Below are 9,784 nucleotides of genomic sequence, written 5' to 3'. Positions count from 1 at the left end.
GACTTCATCAGACCAGGGATTACCAGTTGTCTGGAGAGCTCCGCCAGGAAAACTCATCTTAAAATACTTAAATATTTTTGCATAGGGAAGGCAAAAGTGTAGAGATAGAGAGGAAGCAAAAGGCTAAAACTAAAAGGTCTAAGAAATTTTAAGAATTTAATAGCTGAATTCAAGAAAAGCATACATCAAAACAACAGTGAGTAACAGTGAATATAAAGTTAGTATTATTAGGTGACTCCCCCCCCAAATAAATTCATAACAATTACTGGATGAGTCTTCAGTTTTATTACAAAAATGAAGATGATCAGTTTGATCAAAATGAAAGCTTGCTCACAAGTTTTACATGAATATTCCAAATACAAAGTCTCCTGTAACAAGTTTTGATACAATTTTCACTTTTTTAAAGGGATGCAAACATTCCATTTCCTCATTTATAATCTCTATTCCAATACAGTATTTTAATAGGTATCTTTTCTGCTGTTAGATCCCAATTCACAAGGATAATTGAAACACAGACAAAATCTTTTGTCAGCAAAGGTTAAAAATCCTTTTTTGTTTTAAGAGGAGGTAAATCCTTAATAACCAGCCCTTATGTATTTTCTTGTACTACACTGACATGATTTGCAGTCAGCTTTTTTTCCTACCCTTAAGGCTACAAAACTCAGTTGCAAATGCATTGCAAAAGAATTCTAGACCACTTAATGCAAAAATCAAAAAAATAGTTCTCCGATAAAAAGTAAATTTTATAAATGGTAGGAAATAGTATCTGTGGTAAGCTACTAAGTGACATTTTCCCCTATTACTAAACAAATCATGTTACACAGAAACAGGGAAGACAAGTTATCAAATACAACAAGCTTACGCTATGTTTACATCCCTCATTAAAAAAAAATAATTTCATACTTTTCACACAGGGAATCTGGTATTTATTTTTAACATCAGGTTGGAGGGGGAGGATAGTATTGTCCGTAATTCCAAGGATTCTGATAATTGTACTGAAAGGAAAAAGCAAATATGTTAGCATATAAGAACTATGGCTGAGTTCCACATATAAAAACAGAATTAAAGCAAGTACATTTAAGAAAATAGACATGTTCACTGCTGAAATTCCATGTCTTAACCACAAAAGGTAACATGCAATATGCAACAGAAACAGTTTTTCTAAAGAAAAAAAAGGCTATCCTAATTTATGCATTTCTAATAACTGCTATTAACAAAAAATTCAATTATGTACACTCACTTGATACCAGGCACTATAATTATATGCAGCTTGATTTGCTTGTAAGTCACCATCAATCATCTGTGTAGATGATGAAGTTGTATCTTCTGTGTGTGCTTTCTTTTCCTCTGGTTCCTCTGATCTAAATAAAAGGTCAAAGTGGAAACTTTCAAAACTGCCACAGGTAAGTATTTTAACAAATGGATAAAAGTCATCTGTGTGCATTTATCTGAAGTTCTCAACCACTCGTATGATTTCCAAATTACCACAACATAAAGGTAATACTTGTCTTTAAAGACATTTCCACAATGAAATGTCTTTTAAGCATCCCTTCCTGATTCAGTCAAAACTTACATACCCATTTTCTGCTTTCCTTTTTAAAGAATCCTGTTCTTTTAGGAGTGTTTGATGTTCATCATAAGCATTCAGAAGCCTGAGAGGGAAGGAAAGAAGATCCTTTGAACTACACAAAAGCCAAGCTTAAAATTTTTAAGTTCTTTCCACTAAGGGAAATAAAAGCATGTTGCAGTGAACTTTTTTCTTTTTTAAAGGAACCAGCAGGCAAACCTGCCCTGCACTTTCCTTCTCGGTCCATATGGTTTAAATGAAGCTTCAGGGATACAGGCCTTGCCAAGTACATTACTACATACCCTTGACCAATAATTGGTTTAGAGGTGAGCATATGACCCAAACCAGGATGTCAGTAAATCCCAGGATTTTTGACTGAGCTATTGGAAAAGTGCCTGTTCTCTGTACTACAGTTGGCTAAAGCTGATGGGATGCTAGCCAAGAGCTAACTATGTTTATTATTCTAGCACATGGGGAGAGCCTGACTAAGGAGCTATCACACAACCAAGACAGTGACCTTGATGATGTGTTTCTGTCCAGTGCGACCATGAGTCCTGACAGTTCTGTAATTTGTATATTTTTGAGATCAAATTTACCAATGCTTATTGAAGACACTTGCCACCAGTTAAGAGAAAGTGTATTTAAACTTTGGCCATATGATAAACTAAATTAGAACTAACATAAAACTACATTATAACTGGATATTATTGATTAAAAATAATTTTTAATAAAAGTTTTTGATGTGACATGTATTATAAATTTCACCTGGAACTTGGAACTTCAAAAACAATGTCACTTGAAGCCAAACTGTGACTTTAAAATCATAATGACTGTTTTCCTTTTATCATTTTCTGGAATATTTTTTATAAAGACAAAGATGGCCTTATTTTTTAAGGTAATCAAAAAACTGAACATAGATAATTAACATTTCTGTGGAAATGACCATGACACTTTACATGCACATTCGACTTCCCTGGACAGCAGCCTGCATATATACACATTTAATAACAACTACCAGTAATACTGGTCCCAAAATATTCCATGGACAAAAACTGTCAACACCAGTAATTTCTGGATGAGTATTTACTCAGCATAAAGGACTTTAACAACTTGTTGGTTGGCAATAAGAGACTCAAAATTCACATGAGAAAAGTCTTTAGACTGTGGAATGTAAAAGATTAAGTGAGAGCTAGTATTTAAGACTTTGTCTGATTTGGGAACATTAATTCTTACTGATTCATTACCCTGCTACCTAAATTTCTAAGTGGCTCATTTATTTTCCATATCATTCCCTTTTTTAATTTCAACTACAACATTAGACCTGATATTGAGACCCTCCATTACCATATCTGCAAGGACGTAACTGGGATCTTTTTGTCAAGCCTCAGATTTGTCTGCATATTACTACCAAATTCAAATATGTCATTTAACCTTGGCTCTAACCCTAACCCTAACCCTACTGTCAACTGTATACCACAGGTGCTCTGAATTCAGTCTAGCTTTCAAGACACAGCACATTTAGCATCAGGCCTTCACTGCTTCAGAAAACCCTTCAATCTAGCAGATGTTACTTTTACATGAACTTTTATTTGCTTTCTTTTATCCTTTCCTTAGCTTAATCAGAATCCAGTAGTTACTAAATGAAGCACCACCTCCTCTATGAAGGATGACAAATCCATTCTGTTCCACAGAGATCACAGCTTTTATAGTTATATGCTACCTTGCATACTTAGATATATATCCTATGATCACCATCCCATCCAACTAGACTAAAAGCTAGAAAAATATGCCATTTCTTTTGTATAGTGCAAAAAAGAAGACACTTAACAGCACGTGAGGTAGTTAAGAGCATAGACTCTGAAGTAGGTTCTAATCCCAGCTGCAAAATGTAATAGCTAAGCGACCTTGGAAAAACTGCCTTATCTCTCTTTAAGCCTCTCTTTGTTAGAAGGATAATAGAATCTCTTCCCCTCATTAGACTGTTGTATATACAACAGTCAATATTATGCCAAGCACATATGTACAATTGTATTAAAATGTCACTCATGTTACAAATGTTTTTCAGTTTAATTAAAATCTTAGCAATCAAAATTATAGACACACTTGCCTAACAGGAATTGGGATATTTCCTCACTAGAATCAAGTAAGAAAAAATGGCAGCAATGCTCTAATCAATATTTCTACTCTTCTATTTTGCAGATTTAAATCTTAAACTCGTCCTTTTCCCAGATCCCCTACAGTGCACTCATTAGACTTTTACAATGCATGAAGATGAAGCCATTAGGCACCTTTGGAACCACATCCACCCTCTTCTCCAATCTGAGATAGAATGGCATTCCTACTCAAGATAACCCCACCCACCTCTAGTGGCCTAGGTATTAAATGTTTGTGTTTCAAGGTTCAATCCTTCACCCATTTCCTTTTTCACAGAATTGCTGCTTCCTGCCTTCTCTCATCCACTCATTGTTTAAATTGCCATGCTAAAGTCTTGAGAAGAGTTTTGAAGACAAACTATATGTCCTCCTATTAAGCACATATACATCTGTAAAATTTAATTTACCCCACATATATCTGAGGAAAAAGTAACCTAGGACACATTCTGAGTTTAACAATATACTATTTTGTACTCATCATCAAAACCCATCCAAAAATATCAATGCTCATTTACTATTCAAACAGATAATATATAATTAAGATCTTACTTATTAACATCTGAACCAAAATCTTCAAGAAATTCCACTTTTCTCTGAGAAAATGTAATTCTCATTTTAATAGGTAATGAACCATGTATAGCTTTGTCAAAACAATTTAGGATATTTTCTTCATTTTGTTTGAGGTCACCACTATATTCCATTTCAAGTAAATTGAGGTATAACTTTGTGTTCTCCTGTGTAAAAAGCAGTATCAATTAATGATATTTCTAAGATATTTTGATTAGACCACAGATATTTAAAATGCCTTAATTTTTATGTCTCAATTTGAAAAGTTCATTACTGAAAATTATATTAAAATGTAATTCATGTTAAATGTTTTCAACATATATCTAAACGGAAAAAAACTAATTCGCACATTGGTAGGTAGAGACATCATCCTAGTATCTCCCGAAATATGCAAACTGTTAAATGCCAAGAAATTAAATTCCTATATCCTACCCTGGGTTTAATATGGCTTGACCTACCTGACAAATATAAAGTGAAATATGTGAAATATAAAAGAAAGATCTGTACAGTTTCCAGTAATCTATCTTTACAACTATAGATAATCATCCTAAACTGCAGCTGGAAGCAAACCTGTTGTTATAAACCGGTGTCTTAAACAGACCTGGCATTAGACGAAAATCTAAGAAATGAGACATTTCCTAGCTACTGCCTTTCACCTTAATTGAAATATAGAAGGAAGTACTTTGGAAAAGGGGAATAATTTCACTGCTATATTGGCTACAATGTAGGCCACTGCCATGCTTTTCTTTATAATGTGTTCTCCTAGGCCCTCTACACTACTTTATAATAAACAAATTTGCCATAGAATTTCTAAATGTGGGGAAAATAGAAAATGTCACATCGTCTATAGCATTTTTTAATCCAATAATCTTAATTTCCTCAAACTTTTAATTAATAACTTTAAAAATTTTTTAAAGAATGGCAACATCAGTTTAGAGGGACTGTTGTCTTCATTTAGTATTAAAATATATCACATACAGACCAAATCTTTCATCATAGTTGCCAAAATGAAAATAAAAAAAAAACCCACTGGTTTTTTATGAAGCATATTCTAAAAAAACACAAATACATACTTTGTCTCTTTCAATTGCTTCCAAAAGCACATTTCTTGATTTTGGAAAGTTTTTCTGTATTTTGAAAAGATGTCGAGCTAGTTTGATAGCATAAAATGATGACTCATTATTTGACTTGGCATTCTTAATGGCATCCTGTAGCAAGCATTCAGCTTCTTCCATATTTCCATGCCGTCGTTCTAAACTTACTCTTCTCAAACGAACCATTGCCAATCCTAGAACACATTCTTCAAATGTTCTCAAGATATTCCTGGCTTCATTAATATTACCTAGAAATAGTAATTAAATGTTTATGCTTTTGTTTAAACTTACGAAATATCCTTTATGCCAGGTATCCTTAATGCAAATAACAGCCCACAGGCTAAACCCAGCCCCCTCTGCCTCTTGTTTTTTTAAACTGGAAAACAGCCATGCTCATTTGTCTATGTATTGCCTATGGTTATTTGTGGGTAACAATGGCAGAACTGTTAGGAAACAGATCATATGGGCTGCAAAGCCTAAAATAATTACTATCAGGCCCTTTATAGAAAAAGTTTACTGACCTCTGCTCTGCACCATCCCTCAAGACTCAATTCCTACAACTTTATCCTCAAGTAACTTAAACCCCAAAATATCAGCTGAATTTCTTCATTCTTACCCTGCTGTTCCTCAAAAGCTGCCCAAAGCATATGCACCATAGGTTTCTTTGGGAGATGAATTGTGCAAGCTCTGCTGAAGACATGCCTCACTCCTTCAATGCTATGGTTTTCCATGTACTTGGCATACTACATACAGAAACAGAGGAAATACTGAATAATTTACAGTTGAACAAGTCATTAAATATGTGACAGAACGATAAAATTCTATTTTTAAACCCATTCAGCACCTTTATTGAACCACTAGACTAGTTTCTGTAAGGAAGGACGAAGAGAGGCAACGAGGTTGGCATATGCAGCAGTCAAATCTGGTTGCAAGCAGACCATCTCCTAATGCAACAGATATAGTTACATGAACAACATTCAACAGAAGTACAAAAAAGGTTAGTCACTAGATCAATGTTTATAACATAATCAAGGTTCAGAGCATATAATTTTCTTACCTTAATCCAAAACTCCTCATAGAGGGCACATGATATAACACATCTTTCAAAGAGAACCACAACTCGTTCATGAGTCCCATTTTCAATTTCAAATTCTAAGTATTCTTTCCAGTTTTTTAGTTGTGCCTTTTCCAATGGTTTCACATGAAAATAAGGTCTTTTAATCTATAATAAAAGCATGATATGACAATGAAAGTAATACCAACACCAAAACATGCATGACTATAGTAATACAGATTATTTAAATTATAAATATAATAATGAACCCAAAAATTTCAATCACCATATTTCATGATTTTAAAACCTTTAAAAATTAAAATCCCTTCAATTATTCAGGCTTTATAAATTGAAGGAACAGAATGTATTTTCCATTTATTCAGCCATTTTAATAACTATACAATTTTATGTTCAGGAAATTTTATTCTTTGTTAAATATTTTTAAAGTGAAGAATTATACAGTGGTAACAGAAGGCAGATCAGTGACCATCCACAGATGAATGGATAAAGAAGATGTAGTGTATATATATATACGTACAAGGTAATACTATTCAGCCCCCCAAAAAAGAATGAAAGTTTGTTAACTGCAGCAACATAGATGGACCTGGAGGGTATCATACTTAGCAGAATAAATCAGACAGAAAGACAAATACTGTATGTTACCACTTTGTTTTTTTTATCTAAAAAATAAACTAGTGAATATAACAAAAAAAAAAAAAGGGAAAGCAGATTGGTGGTTGCCTGGGGCTAGGAGTAGGGTGGAGGTTATTGACTGAAAAGGGGCCCAAGGGCACCTTTTGAGGTGACAAAATAGTTCTATTATCCTGATTGTTGTGATGATTACAGTGCATACACATTTGTCAAAACTCTTATTTCTAGCCAGTCACAAAAAACCATATACTACATGATTTCACTCATATGAAAGGCCAGAATAGGGAAATCTATAGGAACAGAAAGTAGATTAGTGGTACCTTAGGGCTCAGAGTAGGGGGCTGTAGGCAGGTGGGTGAGAGCTAATGGGTAAGGGATATCTTTTTGGAAATGATGAAAATGTTCTAAAATTGCCTGTAGTGATAGTTGTACATATCTGTGAATATACTAAGAACTACTGAATTGTACACTTTAAATAGGTGAACTATTTGGCATGTGAATTATATCTCAATGAAGATGTTAAAAATAACAGAAATAAAAAACTAAAATTGTGGAGAAAAAAACCCTCATTTTACTGTACCTAAAATGGTTGCATTTTGTTGTACATAAAATATAACTCAATGAAGCTGATTTTAAAATTGAACAACAGTAATAAAATGGTTCAGTATTAAGCAGATATCTTGCAATTCAAGTAAGTCAGAATTCAATGTTTCTAAAATTGATAATGGAAAATGGTAAAATTGACATTAGCAATAAGTGGGACAAACATCTTATTACTTAAATAAGCAAAATGAAAAGCAGAGACATTACTCAAAACCAAAAGAAAAATACATTATTCCTAGCTATATTTTGAAGCCTATAACAATAACAACAAAAAAAAACTTACACCTTCTTCAAATGTCCACCTTTTACTAACTTCATGCTCATTATAATTAAACATTTCTTGATGAATTTCAATGATTCTGTGTCTCATGTTTTCTATTTCTGTAATTAGCTTGGGAAGAAAAAAAATTTAAATCACACAAGTTATACACCAAAAATTTTAAATATCACAGCTTACATTTAAGTATTATCTACACATACTACAGTCTTAGAATAGTGGTGGGTTTTTAATTGTTTTAACAATACTAAAACCTGTAACAGAATTTCCCAATAAACCACTTTCTTATATAGATATATTTAGGGCTAGTATATCACAACATAGGCAAAATAATCCTTCCAAACTAACTTAGTTTTAGGTGTCTCATAGTAAAACACACTCTCTACCTTAAAGTTGTATTTAAACCATACCAGTTAAAGAATTCCCACCTGCCTTAATCAGAAATTGATTTCACATGAGCTACAAGTCATACCATATATGCAGTCAAGGGACATATAGTCTAGTTTTCTCATGCACTGAAAGATTTTTTAAGTCAGTCTGGTTACCTTTGCTGGATCAGTTATGTCTTCGATTCCTGATGGTAGATCATCACCAGGAGGACCATCATCACCACTATGCCCATTTACAGAAGCTAATTCCCTTCGCAGCTGAATAAACTGTTCACCAGTTAGAAGATCTCTAGGCAAGTTATTCTGTACATGTTCTTTAAATCTAAAGGAAGATAACAAAAATACAGCCTCTATATATGAAAAGCATAACTTTAAATCCCACGTTAGATTTCTCCACAATTACTTTCAAAGGAACTCTGGTTTTAAAAAAGAATCCAAAACACCACATCCTTTCTCCTTCCTTTCTATAGTAAAAACTTACACTTGATAAAACAGTGTAAAGACATCTTCATTTCCTTCCTGCCTTTACAATGGAATGGAGAAGGGATGGACAGTCACACATTCAAATCCTAGTTCTGTCTATTATTAGTTATTCAATTTAAGGGAATTTTTTCCCTTCTCTAAATCTTGGTTTTCTCATGTGTAAAATGGGACAATACCTATCTTACAAAGTGACTTCAAAATTAAATATAGCAAACCATATTTAAATTATAAATGATTACTTGTAAATAATCAGCAAATTCTGCAGCTCCTTCCTCACCTCCCAATTACTCCTGAATCCTTGTATCTGTGCCAAACACTTCAATGAAGTTGCCCTAATTAAAGTCACAAAATACCTCTTACAAGCAAAATTAAATGGATATTTGTTTTACAGTAAAGCCTCCTAACAAAGTCCTCAGTTTGTAAGACTGTTCACCAACCTTCCTTTTAGAACCTCCTTTGGCTCTGAGTAACCACTTCTGTGGTTTTCCTCCAAGTCTCTGATCCTTAATCTCCTCTGAGGAATCCCCCTTCCAATCTGCCCCTAAATGCTAGTATGCCCAAGGATTCTACTCTGAATTTTGTTCTCATCTATTTTTATATACTTTCTGGCCAATCTTATTAATACAGCTTGAAATAAAAAGCAAATTATGGTGACGTTTAAAACTCTAATTTAAGTTAACCAAACCTTTTCCCTAAATTTCATATTACTATATCCAATTCCCAACACTCTAGATAAAGCAATATAATTTTAAGCAGTGCTTTGAAAAGAAACGTCATTTCATTTATCCATACACACCGGTTTATAAATACACACACACACACACATATACACACACACAAATTTTAATCAAAAAACACCAAGTTGAGGAGCTAAAATATCTATACCATATCAACTTGGAACCTTATATACAACATGTCTTTAAGTGTGTCATCCATCCACAAATCA

The 9,784-nt window shown here is 33.4% G+C and overlaps 1 protein-coding gene and 1 non-coding gene across 8 annotated transcripts in view; both read right to left on the bottom strand.

Moving 5' to 3' along the window:
• Positions 1–262: 262 nt before the first annotated feature.
• The window catches only part of PRPF39 (pre-mRNA processing factor 39), a 31,948-nt gene continuing 22,426 nt past the window's right edge, over positions 263–9,784 (bottom strand). For all 7 annotated transcript variants that reach the window (XM_031453656.2, XM_064485925.1, XM_031453657.2 and 4 more), the window contains 9 exons: positions 8,512–8,677; positions 7,973–8,080; positions 6,439–6,603; positions 5,998–6,124; positions 5,361–5,629; positions 4,270–4,454; positions 1,578–1,652; positions 1,241–1,361; positions 263–995 (listed from right to left, as the gene is read on the bottom strand). In XM_031453656.2, the coding sequence (XP_031309516.1) occupies positions 939–995; positions 1,241–1,361; positions 1,578–1,652; positions 4,270–4,454; positions 5,361–5,629; positions 5,998–6,124; positions 6,439–6,603; positions 7,973–8,080; positions 8,512–8,677 (1,273 nt within the window). In that variant the 3' untranslated portion in view covers positions 263–938. The remainder of the gene's footprint in view (positions 996–1,240; positions 1,362–1,577; positions 1,653–4,269; positions 4,455–5,360; positions 5,630–5,997; positions 6,125–6,438; positions 6,604–7,972; positions 8,081–8,511; positions 8,678–9,784) is intronic.
• Positions 5,207–5,292, bottom strand: LOC116153756 (small nucleolar RNA SNORD127). The gene has a single exon (XR_004137638.1). It is a non-coding gene; the product is annotated as a small nucleolar RNA SNORD127 (small nucleolar RNA).

This window comes from Camelus dromedarius, chromosome 5 (assembly GCF_036321535.1).
Source record: "Camelus dromedarius isolate mCamDro1 chromosome 5, mCamDro1.pat, whole genome shotgun sequence".
Lineage (NCBI taxonomy): Eukaryota > Metazoa > Chordata > Mammalia > Artiodactyla > Camelidae > Camelus > Camelus dromedarius.
The sequence above is the reverse complement of the archived record's forward strand: the minus strand, read 5'-3'. Positions and strand labels throughout refer to the sequence as shown.